The sequence below is a fragment of the Cannabis sativa genome, chromosome 5 (genome assembly GCF_029168945.1).
Source record: "Cannabis sativa cultivar Pink pepper isolate KNU-18-1 chromosome 5, ASM2916894v1, whole genome shotgun sequence".
NCBI lineage: Eukaryota > Viridiplantae > Streptophyta > Magnoliopsida > Rosales > Cannabaceae > Cannabis > Cannabis sativa.
The window spans coordinates 53548058-53565693 of NC_083605.1; the positions used below are offsets into that span (position 1 = coordinate 53548058).

Consider the following 17636-nt stretch of genomic DNA (forward strand, 5'->3'; position numbering starts at 1 on the left):
GATATTTGGTAGAGTTCCACGAGGTTGAGATCCGAAGGCTGTAAAACTTAATCAACTGGATATGTGAGTACAGCTTCATGGCCTTTCTACGGGATTTATGATGGAGAAACTTGTCTCTACAGCTGCAAACTACATTGGCTCCTTTGTTGAATCGGATCCTAAGAATTATAATGGTCTTTGGCGGGATTATCTCCGAGTCAGAGTGACGGTAAACATTGATGTCCCATTGAAACGACGAATGAAGCTTAAGAAAGCGGGTGGTGAGTAGTTTTATGCCAATTTTAAATACGAATTTGCTCCGACGTTTTTCTTTATCTGTGGTTTGATAGGTCATTCAGAAAACTTTTTTCCTAAGCTATTTGATACACCTGAAGATGAGATCGTTAAACCCTATGGGAGCTTTATGCGTGCGCAACCACGAAGGAAAAATTATCTATTGAGCTCTCAGTATTTGCGTACGGGTACGGAGGCCGATGAGCAGTTTGACCATACATCCCCGGTGCGACATGAGGAGGAGGAGGATCGGCCGGCCATGCAAACTGGGAAGTTACCTTGTTTGGAGTTTGAGAATAATTCCCAGTCAAAGGGGATTGATGATATTCCGGACTTGGTGGATGATGGGAATGTTCCTCTTAATGAGAAGTTGAATACTAATGGCAATAAGACTAATGCTTCCAAGTCTAGTGTCCATGAAAGAGGAAAGTCGGTTGTGTTTGGAAATCATGTGCCAAGTGGGAAAGGTCAACCATCACTTTTCCTTGGTGGAATTATCGACCCACATGGAGGACAAGGAGGCCGTGGGCTTTCTACTGAGTCCAAAAAATGGTGCCAACATGAAGGGGTTGGTGGGCCTGACTGTGTTGACATGGATGCAGAGGATAGTGCTGATATGGATGTTAATGGACTCTCAAAAAACGAGTTTGAGGTGGGTTCTGGTTTCCAGGCCCACCGGCCATTATGAGTACATTAAGTTGGAATTGTCGTGGGATGGGCAACCCACGGGCGATACAATTCTTATATGATACTGTGGCCCATAGGAAACCGGATTATATCTTTTTATGTGAAACTTTGTGTCGTAAGGATGTGTTGGGGCGAGTTCGAGCTAAGTTGAAGTTTGAAGGTATGTTTGCGGTTGATGTGTGTGGTAGGAGTGGGGGGGTTGCTTTACTGTGGAGGAATAAGGAAGAAGTCAAAGTTTTGAACTATGCCACGAATTTTATTGATGTGGAGGTTCGGCCTACTGATGTGGGGGAGTGGCGTCTTACGGGGTTCTATGGGGAGACTAAGAGAAGCTTGTGTGGGGCTTCTTGGGAGCAACTTCGGACGTTGGCTCGTGGAAACACTCTTCCTTGGTGTGTAATTGGTGACATGAACAATGTTTTATCTCAAGAGGACAAAAAAGGGGGACATCCCTATCCAAACTGGTTAGTTGACGGCTTCCGGGACACTATTCAGGAGTGTGGGTTAATTGATTTAGACAATGTGGGGCATCAGTTCACTTGGGAGAAAAGTCGTGAAACCGATAATTGGATAGAGGTTCGTTTAGATAGTGCTCTGGTGACAGACAGATGGCTCCAACTGTTCCCACGGGCTAAACTTATCAATCTTGAGGTATCTTCTTCTGATCATTGTCCCCTTTTCCTTGATTTGGTTCGGCATAATATAGCTTCCGGGTGTTGCAAATTTCGCTTTGAAAACTGCTGGCTCTGGGAACCTCTATGTTATCAGGTAGTAAAGGAGTGTTGGGAGGAGTATAATTTAGCGGGTATCCAGGAGAAGATACAAAGGTGCGGGGAATCTCTTTCGGTGTGGGGTAAAGATTATTTGGGTAATTTTGCTTCTCGTATAAAATATTGGAAGAAGGAGGTGAGGCGGTGGAAGCAAGGTAGAGATCCTGATGCTATTTCTAAATATAAGGAAGCTGAGACAGAACTTTTTGAAGTTCTCACTCAGAAGGAGGTGTTTTGGCGTCAACGATCGAAACAATTGTGGCTTCAGGAGGGGGATAAAAATAGCAAATTTTTTCATGCAACGGCCTCTTCTCGGCGCCATATGAATGCTATTGATAAACTCCAATGCGAAGATGGAAGTTAGGTTGACTGGGAATCGGGTCTATCAGATGTCATGTGTTCTTACTTCCAGAATCTGTTTACTAGTTCCAACTGTACTATGGATGATGTTCTTGATGGGATTTCTTCTACTGTGACTTGAACTCAGAATGACTCTCTCTTGCAACCTTTGACTGATGAGGAGGTGAAAGAGGCTCTATTTCAGATGCACCCAGATAAATCCCCTGGGCCCGATGGCATGACTCCGGGTTTTTATCAAAAGTGTTGGGCAATTGTGGGTAATGATGTTATCAAGCAGGTCCGCTCTTTTTTCTTAGTTGGTCAGTTGCCTACTGGTCTTAATCATACTAATTTAGTGTTGATTCCTAAGAAGAAAAATGCCACTACTATGGGTGACATGCGCCCGATTGCTCTTTGTAATGTCCTCTACAAGGTTTGCTCCAAGGTTCTAGCTAATCGGTTGAAGCATGTTCTTCCTGCAGTCATTTCAGAGAATCAGAGTGCTTTCATTCCTGGGCGTCTTATCACTGATAATATTATGATTTCGTTTGAGGTGACGCATTACCTTAAGCGGAAAAGAGTTGGAAAGGAAGGTTATATGGCTCTTAAGCTTGATATGAGTAAAGCGTATGACCGTGTTGAGTGGCTTTTTCTTAAGAATATAATGCTAAAAATGGGCTTTGATGTGCGTGTGGTTGATCTTATATTGCATTGTGTCTCAACGGTTTCATACACTATTACTCATGGGGGTCGTGAGATGGGGCCGATTGTTCCTGGAAGGGGTATTAGACAAGGAGATCCGCTCTCTCCTTATTTATTTCTTTTGTGTGCTGAAGGATTTTCTTCTCTCATAAAAAGATTTGAAGCTCGGGGAGCCCTTCATGGTTGCCGTGTGTGTAATGGTGCCCCCATAATTTCTCATATGTTGTTTGCGGATGATTGCTATATCTATTGCAAGGCTATTGAAAGGGAGGCTCGTAGTGTTCTTCTTCTGCTTCAACTATTTGAACAAGCCTCAGGTCAGTGTGTTAATTACTCTAAATCTACTATCTTCTTTAGCCTCAACACAACTTCGACCTCTCGACAAGATATGTGTAATCTTCTTGGAATGAATGAAGCTCCTGAAAACAGTTTGTATCTTGGCCTTCCTTGTATCATGGGTCGTAATAAGAATGCTATTCTTGGCTTCTTGAAGGATAAGATGCAGAAGAGAATTCAGAGTTGGGAAGGCCGGCTGCTCTCAAAAGCGGGCAAAGAGGTATTGATTAAAACAGTTGCTCAATCTCTTCCTACCTATGCTATGTCTATTTTCTTGTTGCCGGTGGAAACTTGTAATAAGCTTGAAGGCATGATGAGCAAATATTGGTGGAATTCGGGATCCAATCAGAATCGTTGGGTAAGTTGGGTGAGTTGGAGGAAGTTGTGCCGCCATAAGCATCATGGGGGACTTGGCTTTCGAGATTTAAGGGATTTCAATTTAGCCATGTTGGGAAAACAAGCTTGAAGGTTAGTTACACAGGCTCATTCTCTTGTTAGTCGGGTATATAAGGCCCGATATTATCCTCAGGGTTCTTTTTTGAGTGCTTCTCTTGGGCCGAATCCTAGTTTCATATGGAAGAGTATTTTTGAAACGCAAGCTTTGATTAGGGAGGGAGCTCATTGGGGGATTGGTCCGGGTACGAATATTAGTGTTCGATTTGACCCGTGGCTTGCGGATGATTCTCGACCGTGGGTTACTTCTAGCGCTAATGGTATGGAGACGTGGACGGTTAATAATCTCATGGTGGTAGGAGAACGGTCTTGGGATCTAAAGGTGGTCTCAGATATATTCAATGACCGAGATAAAGAGATTATCATTCGAACCAACATTGATCAGGAGACTCCCATTGACACTTGGTATTGGCATAAGGATCTTCATGGGTTCTATACTGTGAGGGAGGCATATCGTTTGCTGCATCACTCAGAGCTCACTAATACTAGTGAGATGGAGATTAAGATATGGAAAATTGCATGTAAGCTTCATGTCCCCCCCCCCCCCCAAAGTGCACCAACTCATGTGGCGTGCTTTATCTGGTTGTTTGGCTACTAAGGTTCAACTTACTACCAAACATATTCCTCTAGACCAAGTGTGTCCTATGTGTAACCAGGTGCCTAAGACCATTTTCCATTTGTTGGTGCACTGTTCTTTCGCACGGTCTTGTTGGAATCTTTCGGTTATAAATTGGAGTTACGCCTATGGAGTCTTTCTGGGATTGGTTTAGCCACATTCTGTTACAACACTCATCCACGGCCCAGGAAGAATTGCTCATGGTTCTTTGGGCGATTTGGTATGCCCGAAATGAGGTGGTTTGGCAGGACAAATCAATGTCAGCGGCGGAGGTTATTCTTTTGGCACGAGTAGTCCTTAATCAATGGAGAAATGCTCAACAAAGGAGGATGGGGTCTTTACTTGTTCCTGCGGGTTCAAGAATGGACTTAGAGCATTGGGTGAAACCGGTTATGGGAAAGATTAAGGTTAATGTCGATGGTGCAATCTTTGCTAGTGATGGTCGATTTGGAGCGGCAGGGGTGGCCCGGGATTCTCAGGGTTGATTCATTGAAGGCTTCACAGTTTTACGAGTGGGGTGTGTGGATTCGGCTATGGCTGAATTGGTAGGGGTTAAGGAGGCTTTGAGTTGGATAAAGAGGAAACATTGGGGACCGGTTGAGGTTGAAACTGATTCTTTGGTTGTTGTCCAGGCAGTCCAAAGCACGGTGGATATCCCTTCTCCTTTTGGGCTTCAGGTGGCGGTTTGTCGTTCTCTTTTGGCCGATTTGCTGTTAGTCTCAATTAATTTTGTTAAACGTTTGGTAAACAAAGCTGCACATTGTCTTGCTCGTAGCTCTTGTTTGTATCCAGATCGTATTTTTAGCGAGGATGATGCTCCCGCTGATTTTTTTTCTATTGTAATGGTTGAATCTTCTTATTAATAAAGTTACCATTTTCCCTCAAAAAAAAAAGTCACTCAGGGTACGTCCTCTACCATCGCACTCTCCAGACCCTGAAACTTAAATTCGCTACCAAGAATGATTCGCTCACCCAACCACGCAGTCTTACGATCGCACCAACAAAACTAGAAACCACAAACCCAATCGCACCTGACTGGAAGCCATATATTATCCTATTTTATTATTAGACATGGTTTTTTAAAACCTTTGCTTTTAAAAATTTCTATCAAATACAAATACATGAGTTATCTTCATGACAAGCATCAATGAATATATAGGTCAATGACAATTTTTGGTTTGGAATTTTAAATGAATACAAGCTGTCTATTATTTTAAGAAGTACAAAGTTCTAATTTTTACCCAGTATCTCATACACCAACATTTTTGTCCTGTGTCTCAAATTTTTTTGTTCTCTATTTTATATAGTACACTAAACTATTCTATATCATACAAGAATAAATAGAGTGGTAATGGTCTTTATCTATGGCTTTCACAAAGTCTTCGGGTGGGAGATTATTTTTCGGTCTAAATTTGGGTTTATGAAGAGGGGAGGTGAGAATCATTATTGGTTACGAAGCTGGGAATCTGGGTTTGGGGAGTGCGATGGTGGATGAGGTATCGTTAGTAGGATTGGGCATCCCATCAATTCTAACATTTTTTTTTTCTAATCTGATTAAATCCAATTAATAATTGGATTTGGAAAAAAAGTTTAATAAAAATAAATAAATTTTAATAGTAAATACTAAATAAATTAATAATCAAAGTTTTGCCAAAAATACCTATTATGAAAAATTTTAATGTTTTATTATAATTATTAACACTCAAAATAAATGATTTATTGCATAAAAAGAAAAATTAGAGCTATTACAAAAATGGGTTCTTACAAAAATATTGGATTTTGAATAAATATTTATAATTTTACTATACAGAATTTTGTAAAGAAATACTATCTTTATGTAAAATAACAATAAAATAACAAAATAGAACAATTGAAAAAACAGTGGAAGAACTAAAAAAACAAAAGTGAAACAGCAGTAAAAACTCAACGAATATTTATGAAAAAAATTTTTGCCCCACACTAAAAAAGTAGAAAGAATTTAAAATTTTAGTATTTGGTGTATAAATCCCTTAAAAAATGATATATTGTTCAACTAAATTAATTTGATTATACTAGTTCCTTTTAGGTAGTTTAAGTTTAGTTTTAAAAAAAAATAAAAAATAAGAGAAAGAAAAAAGGAAAAATTGCTATAATAAGATATCTTTTCATATTGTAATTTCTCTCTTTTCATGCGCGCGTACATTGGTCATGATTCTTTAATAACTAGTCAACAAGTTGCGCTTCGCGTGTAGTTGTATTTCTTTAGTGATAATTTTTTTTGTAAAAATATTGGTTTGAAAAAACCATAAATTTATATAGAAAAATCTAACGAATTCTTAAAAAAATTATTATACAATTTCTTATATAATAATAATAATAAAAAGAAATATCTTCAAATGTACTTTAGAGTGAAGAGAAATTTGAAATTAAACAATCATCAAACAAAAATAGAGATCTATAACAAAAAGAAGATAATAAATTTATAGAAAAGACATTATATAATTTCTAAACAATTGTTATTTCTGTACCTCACTTGTATTCACTACTATATTTAAAGTTGATGCCATCATCGTATCACTTGTAGTCATCATTAATATCATAGGTTCGCTCTATACATAAAATAAATTATTCATTATCTATTTTTGGATAATTAGTTAATATTAATTGTATGTATTTTCTCTCTATACAATTGAATATGTAGATTAATAGTTCTTTTTTAATATATATAATTATTTATTAGTTATCATGATTATGCAAAAAAAAAATAATTTTTAATTAATTATTGACCTTTTAATTAAATAAAATAGAATGAAAAATAAAAAAAAATAAGGGAATTAATAAAGAAATAATTTAAAGTTAAAAAATAAAGAGAACTAATTAAGGAGAAAGTTGATAGAAGATACAAAAGAAAAAAGATAATTAAAGGGAGAATTTAAAATAAAATAAAATAAATAAAAAAAATAAATATATAAATAAATAAAAATATTGGAAGCAAATTTAAATAGATGGATAGATATATAAATATCTAAGGAATTCAAATTGAAATTCAAATGATATATGCTATTAAAAATGAGAAAATAGATTAAATTGGTAGACTTGATAATGAAACTATAGAATAAATATAATCATATTCATATAATTTTACTACTATATATATAGTTATGAAAAACTTTGTTATTAACAAATTACATGTACATTTAAATTAATATTATTATTGATAGATAATTAACTTTATTATACTATATAAATACTTTTAATTCGTATCTAGTGTACTTATATAACGTCAATTTATATATCATTAATTTATTATTATATTTTTTGAATAACTTATTATTATCTTTTCATAATTAATTATCAATAAATATTTTACTGAAATTTTAATGAAGATATTTTTATTTTGAATTTAAAATAGCAAAAAAATAAAATAATTGAAACTAAACAAATCATATAATCATAAATTGAATGCATATAAAAATTTCATATTATAAATAAAAGAATAATAAAAAAAGTTATATATAATACATGGTTCTTTTAAAATATACATTACTCATAGATAAAAACAATAATGATATCTTATGATAACATTATCGTAAAATTATATTGAGAGGGAAGAGAAAAATTCATATGCCCACCACCTAGTAGTTTGTAGAATAAAATGTAACTTGAATTTATATATATATATATGGAACAGTTTTTAATGGGTAATAATACCTATTGATAGGCACTAAAAAAATTAATAAGATAATAATCTAATGACTTTTTATGGCAAGTTTCCAACAACTATTTTTTTTTTAAAAAATTATATATATATTTTTTATAAAATTGGAAATAATAATTACAACAAATAATTTGAAAAAATTATAAATTACTTTTAAAAATTAATTGAAATTACTACTTTATTATTTATGAAACTGTGAGTTTATTAATAATTTATTATTGTAAAATTAAGAATCATTTACATGTATATTAATGTATTTTTTTTATTAGGAGAATAAGAGCTTGATTGTGGAATCTAAGCATGTTTGGTATTGTTTTCTGTTTTTTGTTTTAAAAAATTGTTTTTAGAAATGAGAACAAAAAATAATTTTTGAAGTTTTTAAAACACAAGTCACGTTTGGTTAGTGATTTTTAAAAACAATATTGACCAAAAGTGAATTGGTTTTTAAAACAGAAAACAACATTTTGTTGTTTTCAAAATTCTTGTTTTTTGTAACTTTGTTTTCTGAAAACTGTTTTTAAAAAACAAGGCCAAACAAGCCAAATTGTTTTTAAAAATAATTTTCTGTTTTTAAAAATAAAAAACAGTTTTTTAGTTATGATGCCAAACATGCACTAATTGTCTTAATATTATTCATGCTCTTAAAAATAAAACGCTACAATACTTCTTAGTTCTTACTTAGGGTATCATTGTTAGAGAAATATTATTATCATCTAATGATTTTCTTGACATTACCATGCATCATTCTTCTATAATAAGTAATGAGGTGTTGTTCATTATTTATATTCTTAGGATTGGAAGATAATAATCTTGTCTAGGGGTCAAGTATAATTTTTTGTGTTGAAATTTTTGTGTTGGCAATTGTCATTATTCAATATGTTTATGCCACTTTTTTTCTTCGTTCATTTTTTTTTTGTTAAAATTTTCTTCATTGATTTTGTTCTTACATGTTTTGGTTTTAAAACTAAAAACATATAAATGATTTTTAATTATTATGAAATTAAAGATTTTAGGTTTAGAAAAAATCTTATACATTTTATATGTATTATAGCTCGATGCTTAAATTTTTTTTTTTGTTCTCAGTAATGCAATTTAGAATTCTAGTTTGAAGAAATTTTATAAAAAGATAAGTATACATTTTTTCTCTTTTTAATCTTTAAAATGATTTTTATTAAAAAAAATAGTTTGTTAGTTGTTTTAGTGTGTTATTTTTTAAATAACAATTCCATGTATCAATTTTTATTTCTATTAATAGTTTTATCTATTTTAAGAATATAGAGAATAACAAAATCAAAGAAAAAAGTGGCAAAATAGGAAATATTAATTTTTTTAATATTTAATTAATGATTATAACTATCAACCATTAAATATTTGATCCAATGGTCAAGAATAAAATACCCATACATGAATAATACCCATTAAGAGCATACACATATATATATATGCTGGTAATTATGTATGGTAATATACGTGTGATAAAGTAAAACTTGTAATATATTTATATGTATAATTTTTTGAATAATTAATTTATGCTAGATATTTTCATGTTTTATAAGATATTTATTAAAAAAGAAAATAGTAAAGAACGAATTGATAATTTATGCTTTAATAAAAAATTAAAAAAAATAAAACCTACCATATATATATAAGTTATTTTAGTGTTGTTAAAATTGAAATATATTATTATAGTTTAATTATAACATTAATTTAATATTTATAAATTTAGTAAAAAAAATTAAAAAATAAAGAGAGAACAAATGCTAGATATTCTAGTATTTTATAAAATATTTATTAAAAAAAATAGTAATGTATAGATTGATAATTATGCTTTAATAAAAAATTTAAAAAACATACCATCATCTATATATACACGTATAAGTTAATTTAGTGTTTTTAAAATTAAAATATATTATACAATTTTAGTTTAATTATAATTTTAATTTAATATTTATAAATTTAATAAAAATTTGAAACCAAAACAAATAGGAATATTAATGAGAGAAAAAATAATGCTATTTAAAAAATTAAAAAAAATTAAAATTAAAATTGATTTTAGATTGCTAATGTATACTCTAATAAAATATTAAAAATCAAATAATTAAGGAGAGTAGAAAAAATAACTTTAGAAGATTTATTAAAATAATAGTAAAACATTAATTTGCAGATTTATGCTCTAATAAAATATTAAAAATGAGAGACTTAAGGAGAGTAGAGAAAAATAGTTTTAGAGCGATTTTAGAGTGACACATCACCGCATCATACTTCTCCTATATATATAGATATAGATATAGATATATAGATATATAGATTTGTTAAAATTACCATTAGGTGTCTAATTAATAAAATATGTTGACAACAATTCGTCTTTCGAAGGTTACAAAGGGGTGAAGATCCTAAGAAGGTGGTCATCAATACCCTTGATATGTGGGTTCAGATACATGGCTTACAAATCGGTTTCAAATCGGCCTCTGTTGTGGAACGTTTGGGAGGTTTTGTCGGGATGTTTATCAAGTCGAATCCGAAGAATTTTCAGCATGTTTGGCGTGAATACATTCGTGTCCGAGTTTCCATCGACATTACTGTACCATTAAAACGAATGAAGAAGCTCCGGCGAAGCGTGGATGATCCAGGTTTTTGGGCAGAATTTAAATATGAGTATGTTCCTACTTTTTGTTTTATTTGTGGTGTTATTGGACATTCTGAAAAGTTCTGCTCCAAGCTTTTTGAAATGCCGATTGAAGAAATTGTAAAACCTTAAGGAATTTTAATGAGGGCTCAACCCCGGAGGAGGTACAATTTGGTTGGATCGCAGTGGTTGCGTGATGGTGAAGAATCGGATGTGGCGTTTACTGGCGGGAGTAACAGTTCGACGGGGGCAGTGGGGGGCGATCTTCGGCTAGGCCGATTACTGTGGTTGTTGGAGAGGATCGTGGGATTGGGCGTATGGTTAGGAGGGAATCTCCAGATATTTTTTCAGCTCCTACAAATAAGTAGCAAACTTTGGGGATTGATGGTAAGGTTGATTTTGAATTAAATAATGATAATTTGAATATGTTGGATGAGTTGGAAGATGGGGTTGATAGTTTAATTGTGCTGGATACCAAACGACGCCGTATGGTGGAAGCAAATGTAGGCTGAACCCAATTGGATGGGTCTAATGTGGGTCGAGCACAAGTAGATAGGTTCAATGTGGTGGCTATTGATAGTGAGATGGAGATTGGTGATGAGGTTGTTGTGAATGATTTTTTGGGCTCGAAAAATGGCCTTTCGGTTGGTGTGGTTCCCAGGCCCAACGGTCATTATGTGTATTATAAGTTGGAATTGCTGTGGGCTTGGGAACCCGTGGGTTTATCAATTCCTTGTGGATCTTGTGGTCCAAAAAAAACCAAATTTTCTTTTTCTTTGTGAAACTTTTTCTCGTAAAGAGAAACTTGAAAGACTTCGGGTGAAGTTGGGATTTGATGGTTTGTTTTCGGTTGATGCTAGAGGACATAGTGGAGGTTTGGCTATGCTCCGGCGTAATGACATTGAAGCTCGGTTACTTGGCTATTCTTTCAACCATATTGTCATAGAGATTTCTGACACTGCTTCTTCTCCCTGGAGGTTGACTGGTCTTTATGGTGAGCCTAATAGGAGTATACGGTATAAGACTTGGGATTTGTTGCGAACTCTCAAGTTTGAATCTACTCTCCCATGGTGTGTTATTGGAGACATGAATAATGTTACTAGTCATCTAGATAAGAGGGGAGGCAACGATTATCCTCGGTGGTTACTGGATGGGTTTAATGATGTTCTAGCTGAGTGTGATCTCATTGATCTTGACTTGTTGGGGTATCCATTTACTTGTGAGCGTGGGAGAGGTACTGATACTTGCATAGAGGTCCGTCTGGATCGTGCTTTGGTAAGTTCTCAGTGGTATCAACGATTTAATCTTGCCAAGCTCACTAATCTTGAAATAACAACTTCGAATCATTGTCCGTTATTACTTGAGCCAATCACGAATAACTTTATAGTTCCTTTTCGACAATTCTGTTTTGAGAATGCGTGGTTGTGTGAGCCCATGTGTCTACAAGTTGTGTCTGATTGTTGGGAGCATTGTAGTGGCCAACCGATTAGTGAGAAGTTGAAGTATTGTGGAGAGAGGCTTCGTGTTTAGGGAAAAGAGTATACCGGTAATTTCAAGCAAAAATCTCTCAGTGCAAAAGAGAGATTCGGTGATGTAAGCAAGGGCGAGACTCTATTTCTATTCAGCGATTTCGTGAGGCTGAACTGAAGCTAAGTGAGACCCTAAACCAGCAAGAGATTGTCTGGCGCCAAAGATCCAAACAATTATGGCTTCGTGAAGGTGATAGTAATAGCAAGTTCTTCCATGCTAAAGCTACTGCTAGGAAAAAGCATAATACGATTTCTCGCCTTCAAGATGATTCGGGTAGTTCGATTTCGTGGGATGATAGGCTTCTTGATGTTATGTTGGGTTATTTCAAGAATCTATTTACGACATCAGTTTTACAGTTCTCTCCGGTCATTGATGCTACTCCCAATGCGGTTACTTGGGCTCATAATCAGCAACTCCTTGGTCCGGTCACCGAGGAGGAAGTGTGGCGTGCTCTGTTTCATATGCATCTGGACAAATCGTCGGGACCTGATGATATGAGGCCTGGGTTTTTTCAGAAATATTGGAATGTTGTGAAGGATGATGTGGTTATGCAGGTTAGAGTTTTCTTTGATACTGCTATTTTACCTGATGCTCTTAATGATATAAATATTGTCCTTATTCCAAAGAAAAAGTTGTTGGAAATTATTTTACCAGGATCTTAGATCTACTCACAAGTATGTTTATTAACATCCTAAATATGAACTTTCTAAAACGATGAAATAAACACATATAAAGTTTAGGAAACCTTACATTGGGTGCAGCGGAATATAATGACTCCTTCCGTTCAGATATCTAGCCCTTGATTCCTTTCTGTAGCAGAGCATTATAAATATCTGAACCTGGATCTCTTTCTCTGAATCTTTGATGCTGAATCTCCTTTGCTGATGATCTTTCTTCACGATCTTCCTCACTATGATTGAGGTATCACTTGATGTGTGTGGGCACTACTCTAATCACTAAGAGAGGTTCGAAATATTGAGGAAGAAAAGAGAGAGAGAGTGGCGGCTAGAGAAGAGAGTGGAGGCTCAGGTTTTTCTGATTCAGAAAGTGTGTTATTTTCCTGAAGCCTTCACTATCTATTTATAGCATTCCTCTAGGGTTTGATTTGAATTATATGGCATTAAAATAATGAAAAAATCAGTTTAAATTTCCTACAAAAGTGGCTGGCCCTAAACTTAGTGGATTGGGCCTTGCTTTTTGCAATTTTGCAATTTTAACACCTTTTGTATCTGATTTTCTCAAAAATGCCAATTTCCTAATTCAATCATTTAAATGCCAATTCTAACTATTTAATAACTATAAATAATTATTAAATAATATTGTCATTTATCATATTTATTAATTGAACCATACAAAGTATCATAATTAACAAATATGCCCCTATAAACTCTTTCTTTACAATTTCGCCATTACTTAGTGAAAATTTCACAAATAGACATAGTCTAATTCGTGAATTATAATTGATTAATCAAAACCAATTACATGAGTCTTACAAGCAATATTATCTCAACTAGTGGGGGGACCATGGGTCTATATAACCGAGCTTCCAATAAGTAGATCAAGAATTTAGCACTAAAATTCACTAACTTATTAATTCTTCGTTGAATCCACGCATAGAACTTAGAATTGCACTCTCAGTTATATAGAATGCTCTATATGTTCCACCATATAGACACATCATTAGTTATCCATTGTTATAATCCTAATGTGATCAATGATCCTCTATATGAATGATCTACACTGTAAAGGGATTAAATTACCGTTACACCCTACAATGTATTTATTCCTTAAAACACTTGACCCCGTATAAATGATATTTCAGCTTATGTGAAATGAGTACTCCACCATTTATGTTCGTTTGGTCAAGCTCGAAGGAGATCATCCTTTGCTTACTATTCGCCAGATAGAAGCTATAGATTCCATGTTTATGATAGCGCTCCCACTCAATTGCACTACCGTGTTCCCAAAATGTACGTATCACCCTGACCTAAAAGTAGGCTTAACTAACAAATCAAAGAACACGAATAGCCTTTCAAGATTGAGCCTAATCATATCAGGATTAAGATCATTTGATCTAGGATCAACTAGGCGATATTGACTTGAATAGATATTACGGTAAGTTTAATAAATCTAAGTCAAAGTTCAATATCGGTCCCTTCCGATGCATACTCCATGCATCCAACCTGAGCTTTACTTTAACCAATGTTCTGGAAAGAACATAGTATTTCTCCAAATACAAGTAAACTCTTGTTGTAGATTATCATATCAGTAAAACCCTGTGTCTTATAAATCTAGGAAACTTTATTCACATAGTCATGTTTACTTTCCAATGTGTTGACGACACAATAAACAGGATCAAGTATGTGAAAAGGGTTTCAGATGAATTTATACATTATGTACATATAATCATGAAATAAATCATGTGAACCATGCAACATTAAATGTTATTTCTGATCTATATTAATAAGTAAATCTGATTATATTGAAATGAGTTTTATTTAGGGCATAAAACCCAACAAACTCCCACTTGCACTAATATAAAACAAAAAGTGCGTTTCAAATAATCTCAACACCTTGATATGCAAATCAAGTGTAGTAGTAGTAAACTCCTCGTAATAGGATCTGAAAGGTTGAATTAACCACAACCTTTTCTCCACCATTACTCTTCCTTTAATCACAAAATCATTGATAATGTGAAATTCCTCTCTATATGTTTACTCTCTTGGGATACTGGATTCTATACCTTTGGCAACTACTTTTGGTTAATCAGGAAATTAACACTAGTAGTTTTAAGGCAATTTGGAATGGTGCCAAAGATGTATAGAACTTTCCTTAGACTGAATAAGTAACTTTCCTGCAGCTTTAACATTCAGTCCCTTTCTGGTAGACCTAGAGACTTCAGATAGGTTTTTACACTTCTCCAAAATCACTATTCCACCCCCAGAGTAATCACCATCTTATCAGAAAGATTTACTAGCACATAGGCAAATTTCGAAATCTGATATGGTGTAGTCTAAGAGTTTTAAACACACCCTTATAGACTAACATATAGTTCCTCTTCTTTATCTTAAGATTTACTTGATTGTCTTCCAATGTTCTTCTCCTGGATGAATCTGATACCTACTCATTACTCCCACTCAACAGCAGGTGTCTGGTCTAAGGCATACAAAAGCATATCTAAGACCTCTCACTGTTGATATAAGAAATTTTTCCATGGCTTTATCTTTTCTGGAATAGTTGAGACTTTTCCTTAGATAAATAAAATCTATGCCTAAGAAGTTGTGAAGCTTCTATAGATTGCCATTAGAAAGAAAATGCTTCAGCATCTTACTAAAGTAAGTTGCTTGCATTAGAGTAAGTAATTACCAGGTATACCACAAGCCATAGGTTTAGATAATCTCAAACCTATAATACTAGGAACAGGAAGTTTTGTTAAGTCCATAGAATAGACTTATTAATGAAAATTTCCTTTTATGTCCTTGTAATAGAAAACTTTAGGTCATTCCATGTGAATGGATTAAACCATAGTTCTATTGGCTTTCTTCTTAGTTTCTTATCTTGACAATCCATTACTTGTTTAAACTCACAATGGATTTTAATCACTTGTGTCTCCCAAGTCATAAGAAGGTGAGTTCCTAGAAACTCTCCCACTACGACAAGGTACCGTGAATTATGTCGAAGAAAACTAAATGGTATTGATCTCTTCGGTTGTGACAAGACAACAGAGGCAGTGGGATCATCATATGTTATATAAGATGATAGAACACTTTTGGAATCAAGAATAAATATCTCCTTTATTTGCTACTTGTTTTTCAGACTTAGTCATTTTCTTAGAAAAGTAGTATTTGTTTGAACAAACACTTTCTTATCTATTGACAATGGGATGGTCCACCCCTAATCACTTAGAAAAGCTAACAAACCATGGTTAACAGTTCTAGCCTTTCTTAAGATTTTGATTAGGTCATCCATGAATCTAGTAATGATTTACATTAAGTATACAACCATTACATCATTCTGAAATTGTATTACCATAGAAGGACTTAGGCAACGACTAGTAACTAATCATCAATATGCAAATCGAAATTTCTGGGGAGGTAAGTTTGGATATAATTCAAAAATCAATGTAATGATCTTTGAACTGCATATCTACTAACTATTTCTCCACCCCTATCCGTTCGCAAGATCTTTAACCACATACCTTAATGGTGTTTAACCATTGAGAAATTGATGAAATTTTTCAAACATTTCAAATTTCTTTGCATAAGGTATAATCTAGAGTTATCATTTTAAGAATACAACGAAAAACTCATATCCACCCCTGAATGTACATCCATCTGCGAATGAGATGAACTACTTTCAGTGGATATATGCATATTAACTCTTTGCAGAGATTGATCTTGTCAAAACCACTATGAACAAGATACAAATGCCATAGATTAAAAAAAATGGTAGTGTCTTTGGATGATATAGGTTTAGTTACATCAAAGAGTTCTTAGAATACTTCAAGTGGATCCTGGTCACAGAATACCTAACTCACATTCCATACAGTTTTTAATCCATTAATAAAAGATGGATATTAAACACTTGAGAAAGTGTAAGCGTATTGTATTCTTGAATTAGAAATTTAAGAAAATTTCTATTTGGAATCTAAAATTAAAGTCAAAGACTTAAATTTATACCAAATATAATGAGTAATTCTATCTTGGACCAGCACTACTAATACAAACTCTAAGTCAGATTTGCCCATACAAGTAGGAGATTTCTAAGATTGAGGATTTATATCAATTGGGAATAGAATTTCGGGATTATAATCATATGCGTCATATAAAATGACATGAAATGATTTATAGACCATTCATCCAATGATATGTTTTGAAAGCTAATTCGAAATGAATAAGCTAAGAGGAATTAGGATAATTTCGTTTAAAATAAGAATCCAACGATGCTTCGATTAGCGAAAGTTAAAGTAATCTTATTTATATAATCTTCTTGTTTCATATCGTAAAAATACTAGTCTAAGGTGTCATCAATTGATGAACAGCTAGATGTCGCATGTACAATATTTATCTTTCGAAATCTAACACTATTATGTATGTCTAATGGTGAAAATCCACTAGGGATTTATCTCATTAGATAAACAAGCCAAGTTAGACCAACAATGAAGATTCGAAATTAAACTACAACTTAATAACAAAATAACAAGGTTCAATATAAATTCATACACAATTCAGAAATTATAAGCATATAGCAAGTAGGAATGACTAGTGAAAATACTAAATCATACAATCCTAAATAATTTCCAAGGTTTTCAACAAACCGATACGATTGTCCCGTAGGCGAGAGTCAAAGCATCATTTATTGAATAGAGTTGTCAGCTCATCTAAAATAGAAACCATTCTAGCAACCTTTTATTCGATCAAAATAAGAATCCAACGTTGTCCCGGTAGGCGAGAGTCAAGGTTATTCTCATTTTATGAGCTTCCACCATTGTTTCATGTTTCATAAGTTTATCTCTAAGTAGTCACCGTAGGGGAGAGTCTAATAGAGACGAAAACTTACAAAACACTTATCAAATGAAATCTTACGGTGTTAAATGCGTTCAACGAA

At 33.7% G+C, this 17636-nt stretch overlaps 1 protein-coding gene across 1 annotated transcript; it reads left to right on the top strand.

Moving 5' to 3' along the window:
• Nucleotides 1–4304: 4304 nt before the first annotated feature.
• Nucleotides 4305–4661, top strand: LOC115717544 (uncharacterized). The gene has a single exon (XM_030646530.2). The coding sequence runs from the start codon at nt 4305–4307 to the stop codon at nt 4659–4661; it is 357 nt and encodes a 118-aa protein (XP_030502390.2).
• Nucleotides 4662–17636: the final 12975 nt, after the last annotated feature.

Bases quoted from the DNA above. Each gene is read 5' to 3' on its own strand.
- LOC115717544 (XM_030646530.2), top strand. From the start codon at position 4,305: ATGGAGTCTTTCTGGGATTGGTTTAGCCACATTCTGTTACAACACTCA.